Source organism: Erpetoichthys calabaricus, chromosome 12 (genome assembly GCF_900747795.2).
Source record: "Erpetoichthys calabaricus chromosome 12, fErpCal1.3, whole genome shotgun sequence".
Lineage (NCBI taxonomy): Eukaryota > Metazoa > Chordata > Cladistia > Polypteriformes > Polypteridae > Erpetoichthys > Erpetoichthys calabaricus.
In genome coordinates, this window is record NC_041405.2 from 1,338,490 (window position 1) to 1,363,795 (window position 25,306).

The 25,306-nt window shown below is 48.5% G+C and overlaps 1 protein-coding gene across 1 annotated transcript; it reads left to right on the forward strand.

The window, feature by feature from the left end:
* The first annotated feature begins 1,202 nt into the window (after positions 1 to 1,202).
* On the forward strand, positions 1,203 to 25,283 carry sez6l2 (seizure related 6 homolog (mouse)-like 2). Its single transcript, XM_028814794.2, is given in 20 exon segments — positions 1,203 to 1,761; positions 1,967 to 2,153; positions 4,779 to 4,964; positions 6,945 to 7,184; positions 7,273 to 7,385; positions 7,387 to 7,407; positions 7,499 to 7,691; positions 9,683 to 9,868; positions 10,097 to 10,268; positions 10,346 to 10,509; positions 10,601 to 10,795; positions 11,724 to 11,862; positions 11,955 to 12,151; positions 12,220 to 12,414; positions 12,488 to 12,679; positions 19,482 to 19,673; positions 19,758 to 19,796; positions 24,196 to 24,313; positions 24,411 to 24,513; positions 24,605 to 25,283. Coding segments are annotated over 19 exon segments (2,751 nt in total). The 5' UTR covers positions 1,203 to 1,761; positions 1,967 to 2,077; the 3' UTR covers positions 24,635 to 25,283.
* The last annotated feature ends 23 nt before the right edge of the window (positions 25,284 to 25,306 follow it).

A 25,306-nucleotide genomic window follows, 5' to 3' on the forward strand; every position in this document is an offset into this window, starting at 1 on the left:
CGAATCCCCATCACTACCAAAAGAGATCCTACACTGCTGGGCCCTTGAGCAAGGCCCTTAACCTTCAATTGCTCCAGGGGCGCTGTACAATGGCTGACCCTGCGCTCTGACCCCAAGGGGTATGCGAAAACTAACAAATTCCTAATACAAGAAATTGTATAAGGCGAAATAAAGAACAAAAAAAAAAAGAGGCATCGCCTGTTAAAGCCCACTGCGGCACTTCTTGTGTGATTTTGGGCTACACAAAAATAAATTGTATTGTATCTCAGCGTTACGACTGAGGGGTCAGGCGGCAGCCTCTCCTCAGTAAACGGCACATGGAAGCCCGCTTGGAGTTTGCAAAAAAAAGGAGCTTGAGATCTCAGACTGTGAAGAACATGACTATCTGGTCTAATGAAACCAAGATGAGCGTCACGTCTGGAGGGCACCGGGCACCGCTCATCGTCCCGTGGGCAATGCCCTTGCAGTGGTGGAGCAGCATCAGGGACTGGGAGACTAGACGGGGGGGTTGAGTGACAGCTGAATGGATATCCTGAAAACCTGCTGCTGAGGGTCTCGGACTGGGCCGAAGCAAAGCCACCACAGCAGTTAACTGGGGGGTCCTTGAGCAGCCAGAGCCCAGAATCCAACAGAGACCTGAAGATGGGGGTCCACTGACAGAACCTGAAAGAGGGTTCAGTAAACCCACAACAAGACGTGTGCCAAGCTTGTCATGCCAGACCTGGCGACCCCGGGCACGGAGTACAGTATATGGGCCCTGAATACTCGCGCCAGGGGAGGTTTCATTCACGTGTCATTATCCTGCTCTCCTATTGTCGTTTTTTGGGTATTGAGTGTTGCTGGATCAGGGAAAAAAATAATTTTAGCACAACAAAAAGTGAACATAAAAATGTAGGGGTCTGAATAAAATGGGGTCTGCCAAACCCTACACTGAACCGGGAGTGGGTGTGAAGAGTCGCGGAGAGCCCATCTTCTAATCGCCTGTCCCGACTGTAGCGGCCCTCCAAGTCCTCTGCCGATTTGTCACTAAATTTAAGTTCTCTGGTGAGTTTTGCCAGGCGCTCGGTGATCTGAATGTATTTTCGTGTTTGTACTTCACCTTTCATTTATAATGTGACTACTAATAATAAGAAGAATAATAAAGTACAATTGCGACTCCAAAGCCCTTCCACGAGCAGACCGTGAGATGCGACAGCAACAGACCTCACAGAGTTAAAGAGACGAGATATGAAACGGGATCGGAGCGCAAAGAGAGGCAACACCGTGAGCTCTGACATCAAACGTTACATAAAACCCAATGAAGGAATCCGTAGGACGGCGACACCGGACAGACCCAGGGCTGCGAGGAGCCAACGATTCCGTTTTCCGAGTTCACATCGAGGACGCAAAGCTGCTGGCAGTCGATCCGATTCGATCAAGCTAAAAAAAAATTACAGCCAACGAAAACGGCAGCGAATAAAGCGCGGACAGACTGACAGGTGAACGCGGGCTGCTGTGCCGGGCTGTGCCGCCGGGGGCGCGAGTGAGCCTGCGCCCTCAGACAATAGGAGACACGGTGAGAAGCTGTCATCGCCGACTGTGTGGACCTGCATAGCAGCCGGAGAGGCGCATACCGACACCCGGATAAACGGAGCACTGCGGACGGGCCGACGCTCGCACCAGCACCCCCCACTACATCCACCGGGGTCGTGCCCAGAGGCGACCGAGAGGGGGGCGGGCAGGACCGGTCGAGCACGGGAGCATCGGGGAGACTGCTGACAGGTGCCCACCCCGCAGCAAGCGGCGCATCGTCTCATTAAAGAAATGAATCGGGGGGCCGAGGGGATTGGAGGGGCTCGGGCCGAGGACTGCGGTGGGCGCTTTCTCGTTCACATCGTGCGCTCGTGCCGTTAAGTGGTGCTGGTGGTGGGGGGTCGCAGACGCACGCGAGCGAAATATTAATTCGCGTTCTTTCTTCAAAGCGCAGGTTGAGCCGGACCCCCTCTGCGGGATTTTGGTCGCCCTCCGCAGCGCGCTCGCCGCCTCTCGTTCTCGCAAGGCGCTCATCTGCCTGATGTGAATTCAACGAGGAGACTCAATGGGTGTCAGCGTTCTGCCTCCTAAGATGTCCACCTTCGCCTTGAGCCTCTACCTGGGGCTGGCCGTGGTCCGAGGTAAGGCCTCGCAGTGTGTGTGTGTGTGTGTGTGTGTGTGTGTGTGTGAGACCGACTCACCGGCCAGCCATGGTGACATTGCACAGCCTAGGTGTGAGTGTGTGGGGGAGGGGTGCCTGCGTATGACGTCATGTGCACGAGTGTGAATGAATCGCGTCAATGCGTGAAAGAGTGAGACGTGAAATGTGGAGTGTCCTCGGGTGACAAGGGGGGGGGGGGGGGCCTCAGGGTGTCACTCTCCACCTGTGCGAGTGACACAATCCTCCTGAACAGAAGTGCAAGTGTGTATCGCTGGAATATGAATGGAATTGTGCAAGATTGTCATGTGTTAGTTGACAATAAGCGAGTGTGTGTGTGTGTGTGAGTCTTTGTAGGACACAGTGAGAGTGTGTAAGGGTACGCACAGGCCGAGGTTTGTGCGAGACAGCCGTGTCTGGAGCTGGGTGTGAGACAGCGGTGTGCAAATGTGTGTGCCCGCAGGAGTGCCAGTTAGGCAGGCGGGAGAGGCTTGGAGCGGTTTGAAGACCTGAACGAGAGTGTGTGTGTGTGTGTGTGTGTGTGTCTGGGGCTGGGGTCACAGGTTCACACCTTCATCAGTTTACAGGGGCCTGAGTCTGCCCCCATATCTAATCAGTCACACTCTACTACACAGATAAGACAGAAATACATGAAAGATGCTTTATAATGTATAGAAAGGCACTATATAACAGAGAGAGATAGAAAAACCTGAAGGGAACCGATAGGCAGCTGGACAGACAGACAGCCAGGAGCAGCTGTGTAATACTTGGATATGAAAGGCTCTGTTTAACAGACAGGCAGATAGATAGATACAGTGCCTTTCACATCTATGTTATATAATAATATAATAATAAATAATTGTTATATAGCGCCTTTCACATCTTTGTTATATAATAATAATAATTGTTATATAGCGCCTTTCACATCTTTGTTATATAATAATTGCTATATAGCGCCCTTCACATCTATTTGTTATATAATAATAATAATTGTTATATAGCGCCTTTCACATCAAAGTTATATAGCGTTTTTCACATCTGTTATATAATAATAATTGTTATACAGCGCCTTTCACATCTATTTGTTATATAATAAAATAATTGTTATATAGCACCTTTCACATCTATGTTATATAATAATATAATAATAATAATTGTTATATAGCGCCTTTCACATCTATGTTATATAATAAGTTATATAGCGCCTTTCACATCTGTTATATAGTAATTGTTATATAGCGCCTTTCACTTCTATTTGTTACATAATAATATAATAATAATTGTTATATAGCACCTTTCACATCTATGTTATATAATAATATAATAATAATAATAATAGTTATATAGCGCCTTTCACATCTTTGTTATATAATAATATAATAATAATAATTGTTATATAGCGCCTTTCACATCTTTGTTATATAATAATAATAGTTAGATAGATGTGAAAGGTGCTATATATCTGCCAATTTTTGCTTCTAATAGCCCCAGAGACTGGTGACATGTTGCATGTTGGCTGGACATGCCATCTGCACTTGTCTCACTGCCACTACGTCTGCGTGCCATGGTGGTGGGAGTGTGCAGAGTAAAGTGGGTGGGGGGCACAGACGTATGCATGCGCACATTCACAAGTCTGTTTCTTGTATACTTGTGTGAATACAATCAGGTGCCATGGGGTATGGGGTGCTGTAGTGCTGTACATCGCCCAACATTGAGGGGCATACTGTGCTAGTGTAACTGGCACAAAAAGATTTGGGTGTAAAAACAGACCCACCCAAATCTGCCGCCCTGGGGAATAAGGAGAAAGACTCTCAGGTTCGCTGACCAGTGACAGCCTGGAGACCTGAGGCCTGATGTGCCTTCAGATGGCATCTGAGACTTGGAGCAGTAGGCATTGACGGGCAGGAAGCAGGGCACTAAGAGTACAGTGGGTCATTAGAGAAAACGGGCAGAGATGAATTCAAATGATGAAAAGGGCACTCGGATTTTGAGCAAAGGGTGGACATTGGGGCAAGAGGCCGACAGAAAACTTTAAGGCTTAAGTCTTGGAAGGGAAAAGAAGGCAGATGGAAAAAAAAGGGTAAGGGGTCTAAAAAACAAGTGGGGGGCACAAAACTCTGTGATGAATCAAGAAGTGGGCTCTGTGGAAAAAACAAGGGAATCAAGTACAGAGAAAAAGGTGGGTGCTCATCTGAGGAGAAAGGAGATGACGGCTTTGAGACACAAGTATGAAGAGGACTTGGGGGGCACAGCCATCTGGGCCAGTGAGGGGCACAGGCTCTGACCAGAATAAGGGCAAAGCATGGGAGAGAAATGGGCCCACCACATCTTAAAAAAGTGGGGGTCTGGACAAATCCTTGGAGAAATAAGCATAAAATCAGGCGGGAGAGCAAAGGGCATGAGGACGTGAACCCGGCACAATGGAGACCCCAGGTGCTGACTGGGCACACACTTTGAATACTTTTCAGAATCCTCAGAGGAGCCATCGGTCAGGCAGCAGGGGTAGTGATATCAAGTGGCACTGCCCACCACGAGGCAGACGGAGACCTGGAGAAGACACATGTGCCCCGCTGCTAATGTAGTGACACTCTGTTTTGTTCCTCTCTAGGTCTGCCCTTGGCACCAGATGAAGACACGGGACTTAACAACGGACGGGACGGGTCCACGGCGGCACCCATCATGCTGTCCACTCAGAGTGCGGACACCATACCCGCCTCGTCCACCTCCTTCAGGCAGCTCATCCACGCGTCTCTGCTCAGGAAAGAGTATCTGGGCCAGGAACAGGCCTACTCCGGTAAAGGGGCTGTGGGGTCTCCTGCCATGTGGGGTGAGCCGCGACCTCACTGTGCCACTCAGCTAACTGTCAAAGCCGAAAGGGACATTGAGTGAGGTGCCATAAACAAGTGGGTGAGCGGCAGTGTGCAGTAGAGTGAGCAACAGGATCAGAAGTAGGATGACGGTCGAGTGGCAGTAGAGTGGAGGACATGGCAGAGCATGTCGAGAGGCGGCACGATGGTGGCATGAGCCGCAGTGAAGTGTAGTGGGAGTGTGACAGAGGGTAGTGCAGCTCAGGGTACTAAAGTGGAACGAGGCGGAGTACAGATACGGGATTATTAGTGACAGTGAAGTCAAAACACCTGACAAAGGGCAGAAGGTTCAAGAGAAGAAGTGGGTACAATGCAGCAGGGTGAATGGAAGTGCAGTACAGCTGAGAGCTCCGCGCCACTCCGCTCCTGGCGTGTGCACTCGACTCATTAAACTGAAATCCTGAACTTCTCACAAGAGCTGACAGTTAAACATCCATCCATCAATGCGGCCTCACTGGGGCCTGCAGAAAGAAGAAGAACAATTCTAACGATACGTGGCAGCAGGGCACCGCATTCTAGAATGGCACCCAGTAGGGCACACTAGGAGGGGGTGCAGATGAGCTTCTGCTGGAATGGGTGGACTGAGAGACCACCAAGGGATGATCAGAAGGAGTGCAGTGGCGTTCAGAGTTACTGTCACGTGTACAGAGTGCAGTGGAGTGCTGCCTGGTGCATTGGCACACCGTGTCACTCTCTGGAGTGTAGATCAGAGTGGAGTGCAGGACGGTGTGTGTGTGACATGTGATGGTACACGGGACAGGATGGGACTGCAGGACAGTATTGTGGGCCGAGATGAGGCGTCGTCTCACCTAAAGTGTGATACACAGTGTGGCGTAGCGTAGCTCGGCCCACCAGACTGCGTTAGAAGTGTAACAGAGTGAGCAGTACTGCTATCGTTCAGGTGGCGCTGGAGTGTGGCGACGTGTGGCATATTGATCAGCACCTTCAAGTCAGCTTTTCACAGGTCTCTGTACAATAATTGACCCTGTAGACCAGTAGGGCACTCCTGGAAGTAGTAATTGGTGTGAGCCAGCGGGCACTGCACTCTCGTGATCAGCAGTAAGCAGTGGGCCTCCAGTGAGCAGAACGACTGGTGTGTACAGACTGGTGGGAGATACAATACATTACACTCTAGTAACTGGTGTGAGAGGACACACGCTGGACCGCTGTAAGGTGAGCAGTAGCAATTGGTGCGACACACCGTAGTAAGTAAAGTGAGGAGTAGTAACTGGTGTGAGATGACATATACTGCACTCTAGTATGGAAAGTGGTCAGCAGCGAAGGAGTGAGACTGCATTTACTGCACTCTACTAAGTGTGCAGCGGTAACTGGTGTGAGATGACATATACGGCACTCTAGTCACCAATGGCGTGAGACAGCGACCAGGGTGATCAGTAGTAAACGGCCCCCTAGTAAGTAGAGTGGTCAGGCATGAGACTGGGTAAGGTGCACTCCATAAAACAAAAAGCAGTAACCGCGTGGCATCAACTCCAGTAAGTAAAGTGTGCAATAGTGCCTGGCATGAGAAAGTGTATACTGCACCCTGGCAAGCAGAGTGGGCAGCAGTAGCTGGCGTGAGGTAACGCATTCTGCACTCTATTGAGCCAAGTGACATGACACGCTGCTCACCTCACTCCAGTAGTGCAGAGTGACAGGCTAAGCTGGGGCACAGCAGGGTGACCCGTGCTACATTTAGGATGTGCCATCTTTCGGCAGTGTAGTGGAGTGGCATGAAGCACAGGCGAGTGTTGTGACGGGTGCCCTCATTGCATGGGACAGTAACATAGCAGATGAAGTTTAGCCTAATGGCCCACCCAGGAGGGTTGTGAGGGTTGGCAGCACATGATGGTCATTAGTGGCACAGTGGCTCATTTGGACTCTGACCTCCTGTCACCTCCATTCCACAGGCACCACAACTGACCCCACTCAAGCGGTTCCTTTGATTACCCAATCGGATCCTGGCATCACAGCGACCTTTGCAGGTGCCCTGACCACAGCAGTCATGTCGGCCTCCTCCGTCACTCTACCTGGAAAGTCCAAGGGTTCAGCCTCATCCACCATGTCATCGGTGTACGAAAGAGCAGGGGGTGAAGAGACCACGACGACCCTCATCACAACCACAACTATCACCACTGTGCATATGCCAGGTAACTGAACACATGGTGGGCGCCGCTCACAGTGCAGGCCGGTCGATGGTCACCTTTGGCCAACTCTTTGTGTGTCTCTCACTACCAGTGCAATACAGTGCCAACCTGAGTGCCCAGGAAGGGTTCATCGAGTCTCCAGAGCCTACTGGGTCCGGATTCTACCACAGCCTGGACTGCACCTACACCATCCGAGTTTACATGGGGCTACGGGGTGGAGCTCCAGGTGACCCCTCCGTCCACTTCTTAGCTTCTGTCTCTGCCACCCGCCGATGTGCTGTTGGCTCACTAAATGTGCCTCTCTGGTCCTCCTTCAGGTCAGACACCTCAACCTGTCCAAGGACGAGTCCTTGAGAATCGAGAGCTTTGGAGGAGAGGGGCCAGTCTTCTTGGCCAACGAGACACTGCTGGCTGAAGGCCAGGTGATCCGCAGTCCCACCAATCAGGTCCTGATTCATTTCCAGAGTTTCCAGCCATCCTCTCCAGGAGTCTTCAAACTGCACTATCAAGGTGAGTGGACAGCGTCGGGCGCGGTGAGCCATGTCCGAGGTCCTGCTTGCTCCGCTCTCTGTCTCCTCTGCGTCTTACCAGCCTACCCATTTGCATAATCTTGTCACCTCAATGTCACAGCTCAGTCTGTGCTGTACAGCCCTCATGTATACCTCACTTCAAGCCAGTCCAGTTGTCCACCTCTCACTCCCAGCCTTTTGCTTGTTGCCCGTCTCATTCTGCTCTGTCTACTGCTCACAGTTCACCTGCCCGGCTCACCTGGTTCTCATCTCCACTTGACGTCACTCACACGCACACACACCCCTGTCTGGTCTACTTGTCTGTTATCAGTCTAACTCGCTCTGTGACCCCCCGTCTCGCTCATCCCATTCGGCCTGCTGCTCACAGTTCACCGGCCCGGCCCACCCTGTCCCCTCCTGCTTTAATCGCGTCACTCTGTCTCTTCTTTCACGCTAACACATTTCCTCTCTTTGTCACTTGCCTCTTATCCATCTTCTACTGCTCTGTACATCTGATCTTTGTGTCACTTGTCTTTCTTATGCTGCCCCCTCTAAGTCACAGTGTTCCCCTGACCTTCCTACTCTGTCTGCTCAGCTCTACTTCATACCACAACATCTGTGAAGTTCACGCTCACCTGGGGGTCTTACTTCACACTAGTCGGTTATCAGTCTAGCTCTCTTATCCCATTCCGCTGCCTGCACAGGACTCACCTGTCCAGCCTCATCCATCCCCTCATCTCCACTGCATGACGTCCAACCGAACCCATCGCCTCTCCTCTGATTCAGGCCACCTCACGTGTTCTTTCATCCTTGCCGGTCTCCTCTCTTTCACACTTGTCCATTCCTCATCTACTGCTCTGTCCAGACTGTTTTGTTCTCCTTAGCTCCCATTGTTCACTTTCTCTGCCCACCTTGTTCTCTCTTCTCTAATTCAGACCACTCCTCTGGTCTCCTCTCTTTCACACTTGCCCATTAGCCATACTGCTCTGCACGGTTCGTCTTTGTGTTATTTGCCCCCCTTACCTGACTCTGTCTAACTCACAGACTATTCTGTCCCATCAGGTCAACTTCATCGCACTCCACCTGTCCAGTTCACATTCACCTGCCTGTTGCCAGTCTAATTCACTTTATGGGCCTGCCTGCTGCGCACAGCTCACCTGTCCTCTCGTCCTTCATCTACACCACCCTACCCATTCATTCTAACCGGTCTTCTTCCTCTCTGTCATACTGGTCTGTACAGCTGCTCTTCGTGTCACTTGTCTTTCTTGTCCTGCTCCCTCTAACTCGTCACCTGTCTGGTCTTCTCTTATCTGCTGGTCTCTACGCTGTGGTGTTCCACCTGTCCAGTTTACCGGTGTGGTCTTACTTCACTTGTTTATTTTCAGCACCTCATCTCTCCTATTCCCATTCTGCTTGTTTCACACACCAGCCCACCTCATCCCCTCATCACCATTGCATAACGCACCACCTGTCCACCGTGAGTCTAACGGAGATATTGTCACTTATCGGTCTTTCCATACTTCACACAGTCTACCTGTCCAGTTCACCTGGACCACTTCTCTCTGTGACAGAGCACTGCCCTGTCCAGTTCATCTTCATCCTGCCCACTGTATAAGCCTCCTCTCTTCTGTGCTTTCCTGCCTCACGTAGGCTGTGTACAGTCCAGAGGTCCGGCCCTGCCCCTTAATCCGCAGTGACACATGACAGCCGTGTTCTAAATATCTGTGACTTGGCAGCCAGTGGAGTTTTTCCACACAGAGACACGTGGGGGGCTTGGGGGACATTTGGCTGGCGATCCACTTCTGTGAACAAATGTCTGTGGGAGTTGGTGCTGCAGGCCAGCAGATGGCCCTGTCACTCCAAGTCTATATCTCGCCAAGTGTGCTGGCACTGGACAAGCGGACACAGTGGGCGAAGCCAGCGGGGGGAGTGTCTCGGTTTCCCTGCCATGTGCTTACGTCTCCTTTTGTGCCCCCTTCTTTCCCACTTCAGCCTACCTGCTCTCCTGCTCGTTCCCGTTGTCTCCTTCTGATGGTGGTGTATCCGTCAGTGACCTGCACCCGGGAGGCTCTGCCCAGTTTCACTGTGATCCAGGCTACGAAGTCAGAGGACACGATGTTCTCACCTGTCTTAACTCGACTCGACCACACTGGAGTGGACCTGAGCCCACCTGCGTAGGTCTGTACCTTTTGATCTGTTTGTCTGTCTTTCTATGTCCAGTCTCTAGGGTGCCCACTCAGCATGGCTCTGCCATCTGCCCCCATTTTAATTCCAGCAATATGTCCACTTGACAATCCTGCCCACTTTTAATTGCTTGGCCCTCCATATCAATTTGCCACCAAGGCCACTCCCAGCTTTATACCCATTGAGCTTTGACACCGATGTCCTTTTGTGTTCCTTGTGTAGCTGTGTCATGTGGCGGCATAATCCGCAATGCCACCCTGGGCCGAATCCTATCTCCCTACCCGGCCAGTAACCACAGCAACAACCTGAGCTGCCATTGGCTGATCGAGGCGGCAGAGGGACGCCGACTGCACCTGCACCTCGAGAGAGTGGCTTTGGACGAGGACAGTGACAGGTGGGCATAACTCTCCACCACTGAGGCTCGACCACTCCTGGTGGCTCAGTTAACTCTGTCTCCTCTTCTTCTGCCAGGCTCATAATCCGCAGTGGCAGCAGTCCACTTGCACCACTCCAGTTTGACTCCGACTTGGACGATATTCCCGAGAGGGGCATCGTGAGTGACGGGACATCTCTGTACATCGAGCTGCTGTCCGAAAACTCAGGCATCCCCCTTCTGTTGGCCCTGCGTTATGAAGGTGAGCAACTGGACCACATTCCCTCACTGCATGTGTCCACCTCTGTCTCCTGTACTTGGACTGATGCCCATCATGCCCACTTGCCTTGCAGCATTTGATGCAGACCACTGCTATGAGCCTTTCCTGGCCCATGGCAACTTCACCACTTCTGACCTGTCCTACCATGTGGGCACTTTGGTGGAGTTTGCCTGTGTGTCCGGCTACGTGATGGAGCAAGGCTCGAGCGTCATCGAGTGTGTGGACCCCACCGACCCCCACTGGAACGAAAGCGAGCCGGTCTGCCGGGGTAAGAGTGGGTAGCACACGTCCTCCCCCATCTCATTTGGGTGGGCTGGCCAAGTCTGCCAGCTCTCTTTCTTTACTGCCTTGTCCAATCGACTTTCATTTCCTTTAAGCTGATCACCTGTCCCTATTGCACACCTATCTCCCCCAACCTGGCATGTCGGTCTTTTTAACTTCCATTTTCTCCTTTGGCCTTCTTCATCTGTCCATCTCAGTGTCCGGTGGCTCTCCTGACCTGGACCTTCCCACGTCCCTCCTGTTGGCGCATCAATCTCCCCCTGATGTTTCCTCTTCTGGATTCCTCATTCCTTGTGACCACTTGTGCCACCTTACTCATCCACCTTGGCTGTCGTCATTTCTTTCCTGACTGGTCCATCATTGCTTCCAAGTTTTCTTGACCCAAGTGTCTTAATGAATTTTCTCTTCCTTTATGTGATCCTCCCTCTCTCTTTCTCGAGTTGCCCCCCTGTCTCAGTGTTTTTTACCCCCTTTTTAGCTCCCCATTTTTCCTCCTAACTGCTCCCACTCACATCCCTACTATTGTCCACTTTTTCTCATTATTTTCCTCCATTGTCCACTTCTTTGTGTTTCTTAATGGTCTTCTCTACCCGTTGTCTACTGGTATTTTTCTCATGGTCTCTCTCCCTCTTTGGTTTCCTCTGTTGTCCACTTCTCTGCCTGTGGTCCACTGTCCCCCTGGGTTGTCCAGTTGTTTACTTCTCTGCCTGTTGTCCCACTGGTCCATTTCACTTTGTTCTGCCAAGTTGTCCACTTCTCCCTACGTGGTCCACTTTTTTTCCCCTCTTTCTCTCCCGAGGTGTCCTTTCGCTTCTCATGATCTGATCTGACCGTCTCTTTATCTTTTGCCTCTCCTGTCTCCTTTGGCCTGTCCATCTATCTGCCTGTCTCCTCTCTTGACCTGTCCACCTCAGCTCTGTGTGGCGGGGAGATTTCTGAGTCCTCTGGCACAGTGCTGTCACCTGACTGGCCACAGACATATGGGAAAGGACAGGACTGTGTCTGGGGAATTCATGTGCAGGAGGACAAGAGGATTCTGCTGGACATCGAAATGTAAGCAAGTGGTGGAGTCTGAGGTCACATCTGTGGGGTACCAGGGGTTCAGGCTAGTACTTGCTGACCAGTCTCTTCTTTCTGCTTGCCAGTCTCAACATCCGTCGCAGTGATGTGCTGACCATCTTTGATGGTGATGACCTCACCTCGCATGTCATCGGGCAGTACATGGGCTCCCATCAGCGCTTCCGGCTGTACTCCAGTGGGGCCGACGTGACGATCCAGTTTCAAAGTGACCCCAATGACCCCATTTTCACAATGAGTCAGGGGTTCATCATCCATTACCGAGGTAAGCATCTACTTGATTGGCCATCTTGGATGACCCAACCACCCCCAACTCCTCTCCTTGTATTTCAGAGGTGTCCCGTAATGACACCTGCCCAGACCTGCCCGTGGTTGAATTTGGCTGGAAGACGTCATCACATCCCGACTTAATCCGTGGCACCGTAGTCACCTACCAGTGCGAGCCCGGCTATGACATCATTGGTTCAGACATCCTCACCTGCCAATGGGACCTCTCCTGGAGCAACATCCCACCCAGCTGTCAGAAGAGTAAGTGCCACCCACTCACCCACTCTGCCAGCGCCATGCTGCCAGGCTTTGACAACTTTCCTTCCTTTTATAGTCCTGTCCTGCACCAATCCGGGCGAGATCGCCAATGGAGTGCGCATGGTGTCAGACCAGCGCTTTGTGGTGGGCTCACAGGTCCAGTACTCCTGCTCCGAGGGCTACCAGCTGGAGGGAAGCTCAAGCATCACCTGCTATAGCCGGGACACCGGGACGCCAAAGTGGAGTGACCGCATGCCGAAATGTGTCCGTGAGTTGACCTTCGCTCTGTCTGCATGTGTGAATGGCCCCAGCCATTTGTGTCATTCCACTGTGAAATCTCTAATGAGGCTTATGCATGTGAAGACGACGATGGACTGACTAGGAGGGACAGAGGGCTTTGGGGTGTGTATAGAGCGCTACGTAGATTGGTATGAAAGAGTGCTCAAGAAGGATAGTGGATAACAGTGGATCACATGTGAAGAAGAGGGATGTTAAAGAACAGCCAGCATGGGTGCAGACAGGGAGACGGTGTTTAATTGTACGTGAGAAAACGGCAGAGAGGTACAGACGAGAGCATTAGAACACTCTGGACGAGAACAGGCCATTCAGCCCAACACAGCTCGCCAGTCCTATCCACTTATTTCTTCCAAAAAAACATCAAATTGAGTTTTGAAAGTCCCTAAAGTCTTATGTCTACCACACTACTTGGTCACTTATTCCAAGATTCTGTCATTCTTTGTGGAAAGAAAAACTTCCTAATGTTTGTGTGAAATTTCCCCTTCACAAGTTTCCAACTGTGTCCCCGTGTTCTTGATGAACTCATTTTAAAGTCACCATCTCGAGCCACTGGACTCATTCACTTCATCATTTTAAACACTTCAATCATGTCTGCTCTTCATCTCTGTAAAGGCCCAGCTCTTTTAATCTTTCCTCCTAATTCATCCCCTGTAGCCCTGGGCTCAGCCTAGTTGCTCTTCTCTGGACCTTCTCTTGTGCTGCTATGTCCTTTTTGTAGCCTGGAGACCAAAACTACACACAGGACTCCAGATGAGGCCTCACCAGTGTGTTATAAAGCTTGACAGGACCTCCTGTGACTTGTACTCCACACATCAAGGCGCTATATAACCTGACATTCTGTTAGCCTTCTTAATGTCTTCTGAACACTGTCGGGAACTCGATAGCTTAGAATCCACTATGACTCTTAAATCCTTCTCATAAAGTGGACTCTCGATTTTCAGACCCCCATTGTGTATTCAAAACTCAGATTTTCCTTCCTATGTGTAATATTTTACATTTACTGACATTAAATTTCATCTGCCACAAATCTGCCCAAGCCTGTCTGCTGTCCAAGTCCTTCTGTGATGATATAACGGATTCCAAATGATCTGCTAATCCACCTATCTTGGTATCATCTGCAAACTTCACCAGCTTGTTACTTCTATTCCTATCTAAATCATACTTCTTGCTCCAGTTAGGGGTTGCCACAGTGGATTGTCTTCTTCCATATCTTTCTGTCCTTTGCATCTTGCTCTGTCACACCTGTCACCTGCATGTTCTCTCTCACCACATCCATAAACCTTCTCTTAGGCCTTCCCCTTTTTCTCTTGCCTGGCAGCTCTATCCTTAGCATCCTGCTCCCAGTATACCCAGCATCTCTCCTCTGCACATGTTCAAACCAATGCAATCTTGCCTCTCTGACTTTGTCTCCCAACGGTCCCACCTGAGCTGACCCTCTAATGTCCTCATTTCTAATCCTGTCCATCCTTGTCACCCCCAATGCAAATCTTAGCATCTTTAACTCTGCCACCTCCAGCTCTGTCTCCTGTGCCACCATCTCCAACCCATATAACATAGCTGGTCTCACTACCGTCCTGTAGACCTTCCCTTTCACTCTTGCTGATAGCCGTCTGTCACAAATCACTCCTGACACTCTTCTCCACCCACTCCACTCTGCCTGCACTCTTTTTCTCTTCTCTTCCACAATCCCCATTACTCTGTACTGTTGATCCCAAGTATTTAAACTCATCCACCTTTGCCAACTCTACTCCCTCATCCTCACCATTCCACTGACCTCCCTCTCATTCATACACATGTATTCTGTCTTGGTGGTCCTACTGATCTTCATTCCTGTCCTCTCATATCTCCACCTCTCTAGGGTCTCCTCAACCTGCTCCCTACTATCGCTACAGATCACAATGTCATCAGCAAACATCACAGTCCACGGGGACTCCTGTCTAATCTCGCCTGTCGACCTGTCCATCACCATTGCAAATAAGAAAGGCCTCAGAGCCGATCCCTGATGTAATCCCACCTCCATAACTCCTACCGCAGACCTCCCCACAGTCACACTTCCCTCGTACATATCCTGTACAACTCTTACATACTTCTCTGCCACTCCCGACTTCCTCATACAATACCACAGCTCCTCTCAGTCACCCTGTCATATGCTTTCTCCAGGTCCAAAAAGACGTAATGCAACTCCTTCTGGCCTTCTCTAAACTTCTCCATCAAACACCCTCAGAGCAAACATCTCATCTCTGGTGCTCTTTCATGGCATGAAACCATCCTGCTGCTCACTAATCATCACCTCACTTCTTAACTGAGCTTCCCCTACTCTTTCCCATAACTTCATGCTGTGGCTCATCAATTTCGTCCCCTGTAGTTACTGCAGTCCTGCACATCCCCCCTATTCTTAAATATCGGCACCAGTACACTTCTCCACTCCTCAGGCATCCTCTCACTTTCCAAGATTCCATTAAATAATCTGGTTAAAAACTCCACTGCAATCTCTTCTAAACACCTCCATGCTCCCACAGGTATGTCATTTGGACCAACGGCTTTTCCATTCTTCATCCTCTTCATCGCTGTCCTTACTTCCTCCTTGGTAATCCATTGCACTTCTTGATTCACTATCTCCACATCATCCAACCTCTTCTCTCTCTCGTTCTCTTCATTCATCAGCCTCTCAAAGTACTCTTTCCATCTGCTCAACACATTCTCTTTGCTTTATCACCCTAACCTGCAGCACATCTTTCTCAGCTCGGCCCCTCTGTTTAGCCCACTGGTCCTTTTTTCCATCCTTAGTGTCCAACCTCTCATACAACTCATCATACGCCTTTTCTTTAGCCTTCGCCACCTCTCTCTTCACCTTGCGCCTTATCTCTTTGTACTCTTGTCTACATCTTTCTGGCTATCCGACTACTTCTTCGCCATCCTCTTCCTCTGTATACTCTCCTGTATTTCCTCATTCCACCACCAGGTTTCCTTTTCCTCCTTCCAGATGCCACCCCAAGCACTCTTTTTGCTGTCACCCTTACTACATCTGCTGTAGTTGCCCAGCTGTCTGGTGACTCTTCACTGCCACCCAGTGCCTGTCTCACCTCCTCCCTAAACTCAACCTTGCAGTCTTCCTTTTTCAACTTCCACCATTTGATCCTTGGCTCTGCCCTCACTCTCATAGATAGATAGACAGACATACTCCTGCAGCAGCATACTGATACATTATTAAATTAAAGAGTGATAAAAACACAGTGCAAGTTAAAAAGTGCAAGGTGGAGAGTGTGAGGCAGGTATAACAGACAATAACTTTATATAATGTTAATGTTTACCCCCCGGTGGAATTGAAGAGTCGCATAGTGTGGGGTCTCCTCAGTCTGTCAGTGGAGCAGGACGGTGACAGCAGTCTGTCACTGAAGCTGCTCCTCTGTCTGGAGATGATCCTGTTCAGTTGATGCAGTGGATTCTCCATGATTGACAGGAGTCTGCTTAGTGCCCGTCGCTCTGCCACGGATGTTAAACTGTCCAGCTCCGTGCCTACAATAGAGCCTGCCTTCCTCACCAGTTTGTCCAGGTGTGAGGCGTCCCTCTTCTTTATGCTGCCTCCCCAGCACACCACCGCATAGAAGAGTGCGCTTGCCACAACCGTCTGATAGAACATCTGCAGCATCTTATTGCAGATGTTAAAGGACGCCAGCCTTCTAAGGAAGTATAGTCAGCTCTGTCCTCTCTTGCACAGACCATCAGTATTGGCAGTCCAGTCTAATTTATCACCCAGCTGCACTCCCAGGTATTTATAGGTCTGCACCCTCTGCACACAGTCACCTTTGATGATCACGGGGTCCATGAGGGGCCTCCAACGTCATCTTACAGACCACCATCCTATACTGCTTAACTACACTTTTCCCTGCCACTACTTTGCAGTCTGCAATCTCCTTCAGACTGACTCTTCTGCATAGGATGTAATCTACCTGTGTGCATCTTCCTCCACTCTTGTACCTCACCCTATGTTCCTCCCTCTTCTTAAAATACATATTCACCACAGCCATGTCCATCCTTTTTGCAAAATCCACTATCCTCTGGCCTTCTTCATTCCTCTCCTTGACACCATACCTACCCATCACCTCCTCATCTCCTCTGTTCCCTTCACCAATATTTCCACTGAAATCCGCTCCAATCACCATTTTGTTCACTTCATCCAACTCACTCCAAAAATCTTTCTCATCCATTGCAAACCCAACTTGCAGTGCATATGCACCAACAACATTCATCATCACACCTCCAATTTCCAGCTTCATAATCATTACTCTGCCGGACACTCTTTTCACCTCCAAAACACTTTTGACGTGCTGTTCCTTCAGAATAACTCCTACTACATTTCTCCTCCCATCCATACCATGATAGAACAATTTGAATCCCCCTCCGATCCACCAGGCCTTACTCCCATTTAGTCTCACAATATATCAGCCTTCCTTCTCTACATTATATCAGCTAACTCTCTCCCCTTACCAGTCATACTGCCAACAATCAAAATTCCTTCTCTCCTTCTGTCTCCGGACACGTCTCCCCCCTTCTCCTTCTTTGGCCAACAGTAGCCCAATTTCTACCAGCACCCTGTTGGCTAACAGTACTGGTGGCAGTCGTTGTTAACCTGGGGCTCGACTGATCCAGTATGTAAATTTGTATTGTCCACATATTGATTTGGCAAAATTTTATACCGGATGCCATTCCTGACGTAACCCTCCCCATCTATCCGGACTTGGAACCGGCACGAAGAAACACACTGGTTTGTGCATCCCCTGTGGCTGGGTTATCATATTATTTACTATATAATATATATGATAGAGATATAGATATCTATCTGTCTCTCTCCATCTATAGATATAAAAAATAGCAGCGGCCTCAGCTGGTCACCACTCTTAACATTGGCCAATTCTGATGAGGTTCCTCACACCATCACCTTCTGCTTTGTGTGTCTGAGCCAATTCTGCACCCTAAAACATCACCCTGAACTCCCACTTCTTTTAATTTGATGCCCAACCTCTCAGAAAGCATTTGATAAGGAAAGTCTAACCCTAATTTGTTCGGAGAGCCTGGGAATAGAAGAAGCAATGTGGGGGGGAGAGACAACTGGCTTAAACACCTGGAAGAAGGGCCTATGGTGTGAAGAATGGTATTAAAGTTAGGGGAGGTTAAAACTGGGGGCCAGCAGGGGCTGCTGCTCTTTTGAATATCCATAAGTTGTCTGTAAATACATTTCAAGATGGTTTAGGATGACACAAAGATACCAGACAATGGAGAATCAGCTGCATCTTCACAGAGGGCCTGACAGCAACACTGGCGTCAAAAGTAATGTAAGTGAACTAACGTATTACACGTGCAAAGTAAAACAGTTAGATATGAATGCACTTTGGAAGGCTTGAAACACAAAAATGCAACGAATGAGAAAGGACTAGGAGGTCACAGTGGACTGGCCACTAATCTGCCGTATATCCAGACAGTGGACACTAACAAGGCTAATGGGGTACCTGAATGGGTGCAGCGCAACTCGAGGCAGATTTTGTTTACTCACCTGGAGTACCAGGTGCAGGTTTGGTCTCCATGTTACATAAAAGGCATAGCAGCTGAAGAGAAAAGTCCAGAGAGAAGCAGCAAGGCTGACTTGGTGACCATGGAGAGGAAATCTGAAGGAACTGAAACATTACAGCGTTAAGCAAATAGAGACCTGCCTCTAGTGTTCGGCATTTGGAATGAAATGAACACAGTGGGCCAGAGCTAGAATTCCAAAATTGGGTCTTCAACAAGAACACGAGGATAAAGTTTTAAACTCGACAGGGTAGATTTACCAAGTTTTTGCCCACACAAACTACAGACACACAGCATAGATGACTTGTGGTGGACAGCAGGAGTTTAGGGTTCTTCAAACTTTGTGATTCTGGGAGAGTCGAGGTGAATGGGATTGGCTGGCTTGCTGGGGTGAATGGCTTATTCTTGTGAAGATTACTACCCCAGCGTTCTCTAGGGCAGCCCCCTCGTGCAGGCCCCTTGCAAACCTCCCATGTGGCTAAGGGCCCTTTGCGTTGCTTAACCTAATCTTGCTGATGTTTTTTTGCAATTGGTTATTTATTGGAGAGTAAACCAATCAAATGCAGACAAGGTTTAGTTAGAACAATGGTCACCCTTAACTCAAGAGGAGCTAAATGAACTCCCCCAGCCCTTCATAGTAATTCTTGTATTTGCACAAAGCTAGAGAAGAGTGAAACGACACGTGAAAGGAGGGAACCCTCTTTGGTTAGTTGTGAGTACCACCTGACACCAGCTTCAGAATAATCTTGATCCGGTGCCCCCCAAACGCCCCCATCCCCACCCACTTTCTTAAATTAGTCCCAGATGCCCCTTTAATTCTCACTAAACTAACAAAAGAAGCCTCCTAGGCAAGTCTGGTGGGAGTCTGTGGATTTGCAGCAGGTTACTTGTGCAGACAGCCAAGGGAGAATGATGGAGAATGTTAAGTGAGAGAGAGAAGAGAAAGCAGATTAGGTAGGAAAAAAGGAGGAGGATAGAGAGAAAGATTAATAGCAAGAATGGAAGATAGAAGAGAGGCAACATTGGACCAAAAAAGCTTCTTTGTCACCGAGTATTCCCAAAATATGTGGAAATGTCCTGGATTGGCTGAGGTGGGACATCCTGCTCTTGCATCTTCTGTCGCCCCCCTCTGCTGGTCAGGCCTCATGCCGTCTTTTTCCTTGCCTGTTCAAACACTGTTGACTAACCATTCTGCCCCCACACTGCAGTGAAATACGAGCCTTGCTCGAACCCTGGCGTCCCAGAGAATGGCTACCAGACGCTGTACAAGCACCGCTATCACGTTGGCGAGACCCTGCGCTTCTTCTGCTACGAGGGCTACGAGCTGATTGGAGAGGTCACCATCACATGTGTCGAAGGACACCCCTCGCAGTGGAACAGCCCTCCCCCATTCTGTAAAGGTAAACCAGCATCAGCATCTCAACCTGCACCCCCCCACCACCCCCCATGTGGTCTTGTCTAACGGCCTTCTCTCTTGTCCACAGTAGCTTATGAAGAGCTGTTGGATGGCCGCAAACTGGAAGGTGAGTTCCTGCTCCACTGAAAAGTAAAGCACATGCATATCTTGATCCGACGCTGCTATCGTGCTTATGCTAGGCATACAATGCAGAGTAATTGGATGGATTCTGGGGGCACACTCAACCCTGTGGACGCCCCCCAATTGCAGGCAGGCCTTGATGGATTATCCTGTAACGTACATCATGGTTAATCTTAAACCTCCCCAATTTGCTCCCATTGCTGCGACCCTGATTCCACATTCTAAATATTACAAAATGTTCAAGGTTTGGGACTCCAAATCTCATAGTATGGAGGGGGGGATGGCAAAAATCAGACTAATAGCCAATGAGAGACAAGTGGAAAAACTTAAAACACGGTGGCAAAGAAGGGATCATCATTCTCCTAAACAACATGGACATTTCTACTTTCCATTACGTAATAAACACACAAATGATCATCAGCTTTACTCTGTAGGTGAAAAGCAGAAGACGTGCCACTGTCACCCACTGGTCACACGATCAGCTCACCAAACTGACAATAGAACTGCTACTAGAACACATCTGTCATAGCTTTTCATGGGACATAGATATATCTGTTATGTAGCCCATTTTACATCTATCTATTTAGTTATTACTGTGCTCTCTCTCTAACATTATTAATAATATTATTTAAGAGAGATGACTGGGAAACAAGACACACAAGGATCAAAAAACAGACAATCGAGACCCTCAAAACTGCCAAAACCAAAAGAAAACCACGAGGATCAAAATCAAAGCTGAAGGGTTGTTGCCAGAAAAAGGGGCAAATAATAAAGATTTACGAGAAAGTCTTTGAGGGTCTCATCCATTCAACTCCAATAGTAAATGGCCATCTCCATTGAACTTCTGATTATGACACAGAAATTGTGACATCTAAGACTAGCAATCTCACATGCATCATCATAATGATAGGAAAAAAACAAAATGGTGTCTCCCATTCTGTATACAGGAGGACAAAATGGGGTCAGAAACTGGACCTCCGTCATTATACTGCAAATCTTGAAATAAATGTGAGAAATGGCTTCCTCCCTCTTCTGTACCCTAAAACCAATGTTTAAAGGGTTAACCCATGTACAAGTTATAAAAATAATTAAACACACAATCCTAACAATTATAATACATTGTTGTTTATCGTAGCACAGGAGAGGGAGTAGCAACATGTTGCATTTTGGTTGGACCTGCAAGTAAAAATGTCACAGTTCAAAAAAATTCTTCCATTTTTATGAGGAAATTAGGGCCATAGAGTGGGGGGAATATGGTGGGACAAAAACAGAAAAAAAAAATTCAAATTAAAAAAAAATCCACCTTATTTTTATGTTCCATTCCTTCCAAACGCTCGATTGAAACCCTAATCTAACCATGCCACTGCTCCGCCCACTCATCTTAACGCTCAGGTATAATTGGTCAGGGTGGTCTGGGAGTGGTCTGGCCTGCTTGTCCCACCCCTGCTCCTTTAATTTATTCACAAGAGTCAGAATTCCAGCTAAGTGCGCACACAAATCCAGGGCTGGCATTTGTACGCAGTGTTCTGTGAAGTCATCCACTTAGCTTTGCAACATTAAAACTGAATATATTTCAGTAAAGCAAATACCAAAGCTGGCACCTCAGGATAGCTAATCCTCCTGAAGCTAAGCATGTTTGAAAGAGAAAAGTGATACATAAATGTAATTATTACTAGAATTATTTGTAATTCCCCAAAGAGTCCGGCTACAGGCAGAAATTCAGCAGTACATGGAGTACAGAATCAGAGTTCATATGCAGTGCCTTTATTATTTAAACTACTGTATTAACTCCATCCATCCATCCATCCATTATCCAACCCTCTATATCCTAACTAACAGGGTCATGGGGGTCTGCTGGAGCCAACACGGGGCACAAAGCAGGAAACAAACCCCGGGCAGGGCGCCAGCCCACCGCAGACTGTATTAACTCTGATCTTCTACATTTTTTTTCGCTTGTAAATGAAACTTTTGCTACATATTACATTTTGGAATAAAATCTTGTGTTGTTCCATTTTAAAATGAAACTTCATATCCGAGCACAGAATACTGCCTTTACATATTTAGAGTAAAGTTTACATGTTATGAGAGATCATTAGAATCCGTAAGAAATACGTTCAATAATTTCAAATAACTTCCAGTAACAGTAGCCGGAGCTGGTGCACTTCAAGTGACAGTGAGTGCTCCGTTTTTTGAAACAGCCATTTATTAAAGGGTTTAAATTACTGAACAATACTTACGAGATTTTGTTTTTTTTTCGTAGCAACCTGCTTTATGAGAAGGATTTTGAGGTCAGTGCAACGGACCCTGATGAAAAAAAATGAAATAAATAAATAAATGTAAAGCTCCACTTAGTTTACTTTTATTGTCCACAAGTGGAAATTTGTTTTGAGCCAGTCAGCAACATACTGTACAAGAGCACATTCTTTCATACAAGTCATACATTAAAATACAAATTAGTGAAATATAGGAGTGTGTGGTTATATATTCACACACACAATTCTAGAATAATTGCTTATTTCAGCAAAACTAAATGTTGCCGATTTAAACGTCTTACTACTGACCTATAAAACGACTTCTAATACATTTTGGCAGCAAGTTTCACCTCCCAGAAAGTTGGACACACGTATCTATGCGGCGTGCCCTGTCCTTTACAATCTTCTTCTCTTTTCTTTTCGCTATTTTGTGCTTAAAAGTCCTAACTGCAGTTGTCCACACAGAGCAGAGCCCAGTTCGATGATGTTTACTTGTCATGGTCAGTCTCCTGAACCAGGCCAGGAAAGTCACTACACTCTCATAGAGAGCCGTGCAGGACGCTAGTTGAGATGTTCGTTTTCCTCGGCCTTCCTAATCCACGTTGCCATTTTTTTTGTCATTATAATCGCCGGTTTTCATTAAAGTTCAAGCGGTTATCTGATATGGTCTCCTGGGTACTTAAAGCTACTAACCCTTTCAACTTGCTCTCGGAGGTCCGCTGGTTCAACGTTCTTCCTAAAATCGGTGAGCAGCCATCTCGACTTGCTCACACTGCACGGGACGCTCTTCTGAGGCAGGCCCAGTCTTAGGTATTATGGGGCCCTAGGCGAAAGGGGGGCTCCAGGGGCCCCCTGAGGGGGGTGGAGCCCCCCCTGGAAGCTCTGTGAAATGTGTGAAAATTAGACCAAGGAGTCGATCCGGGGCCCCCCGGACGCCGGGGCCCTAGGCGGTCGCCTACTTCACCTATGCCTAAGGCCGGGCCTGTCTGAGGCTGCTGGCACCTCCTCTTCATCCTCTCGGCCTCTTCCTCAAAATGTGCCGCGTTGTTAGAGGTCTCAATCAATGCCGCATCTTCTGCAAACGTGGCAGCTAAACAACTGCTGTCAGATCTTCTCACGTTGTTAGTTGGCATTGAGGGAGAAGGCCATGAGGCGATCGCTGTGCACGTTGGAGCGGCCTACTGATGTATGACGAGCTGTAGAATGTGATTGTCAGTCTTAATAAAACTGCGCCCCGTTTACCGAAATCGACATCTTTACCACGAATCAATAAAAAATACAAACCTTTTGGCAACAATACTGTAATTTAACTGTGGCTTGTCGTTTTTATACTGTAAAGCACTTTATCATTAGCACGTTCAAATTCACGGCCATTTACGGCATGTGGCGTTCACGGTCGCCTATTCTTCTGTACTACACTTTGAACACAACCACACAAGTTGACAATACACATTCTTTCCGATGTATGAACTCAAACCTTTGCCCGTAAATGAACTTTTTTTTACTTTGAAAAGCGCGTCCTGAAAGTGCCACCACTCTTACCACCTCGTCCTCTTTGCCAACAACGGCTTCTCCGTGTCTTTAACGCGTTGTTCTTAAAAATATTACTAAATAATAATAAAGAATACGAAATGCTAAGCCTTACCCGAATACATGTCTACTAAGTTACAACGAATAATCTTTCAAAAAGCGTATTTTTAGCTGCTTACCTGTAGAGGAAAAGAAATACGCGAAACACGCCAGTCACCCCCATCAGCGTCTTTATCACGAATGGAGAGAAAATCGCGGGAGACGCGGCTAACTGCTCTTCTGCAGGCATAAATAATTCAACCGCCCATCAACTCCCCAAGGCAAGACCTTCTAATTAGATCATGGATCGGCACTGCACACTGCAAATTCATCAACAGAATTACAACTGATTTTTTTTATGAATGCGAGTTGACGTGATTTTGTGAAAAGTAGAAAAATGGCGAGTATGCCAGCACTCGGGGTCAGGCTGGTCAAGTCTCACTTCTGTCAATCTCAGTTTTGACTTGTAAGGCTGAAACAGTCTGATCTCCACCGTTAACTTCGGCCATCTGTAATTTTTCATTCGCCTACTCTCTCTCACTGCACCCCCCCATTGCATTGCAGTTTCCAGGACAACTGACCCCTCCCATCAAATTGAAGGGAAGAACATCGCCTTGGCCATCTTCCTGCCGATCATCCTGGTCATCTTGCTGATTGGAGGGATTTACCTGTACTACACCAAGTAAGCCCCGCCCATGCTGGCTCCTCTTCCTTTTCTGAAGCCAAAGCTCCACCCCAACCGCCTTCCTTTACCTTTTACTCGTTGCTGCCACCTACAGGTTCCAAGGGAAGTCCCTCTTTGGCTTTTCGTTATCCAGCTCCCACTCCTACAGCCCCATCACCGTGGAGTCTGACTTCAACAACCCCCTGTATGAAGCCGGGGTAAGTATGTATAGGTGAGGCAATGGTGGTCATCAGCTCATCCTGGCCATGGTACTTCAGGTGATTGTCCGCTTGCTTATTTTCTCTGCAGGACACAAGGGAGTATGAGGTGTCCATCTGAGGACTAGCCGTCGCCTTCCTTCTCACCACCTGACCTTCAGCTTCCTCCAGACCATCACCACAAAAGGCAGTGCCAACACCACCTGTCCATCCATCGCCTGCGTCTACCAGGACACCTGAACACCGCCTCCTCCCTCCCCCCCGCCGTCCCCCTGTGGCAGATGGATGGACTAGCACAGCATTATGAATGTAAATAGCTGAGCCCATCAGACAATTATTTTGTGCCAAACTACTGCCACCCTGTGCCAGGGGTGCCCACTCCAGCCAAGTGAGCCCATTGCCAAACCTCTCGGTGGGCAGGCTGCTCTTCATGCCCCCTAGTGTTTCCACATTACACCAGCCCCCCCCCCCAAAGCCCTCGTCAAGAGCAGCCAGACCTTAGCCAGAGGATCGAGCCTGGACACACGCAAGGTCTGTATAGATAGATATTTTATTTTGACTCCAAGATGTCGCTTTGGTGGGTTTATTAGCTGCCAGTCCAACGCCCCCCTTTGTAGGACAGTGCTGTTCTGGTGGCAGTGGCCACCACCGTCCTGCAAGGCGCTCGGCTTTCTTTCATTTAACCTGCATGGTCCGTCTCTGAATCTGGATGTTCATCAGTATCCGTGTTTACAACTTGACAATTCTTTTGTAATAAAAAGATGAATGGAGTGATGGTGCTCTGGAGTATGTG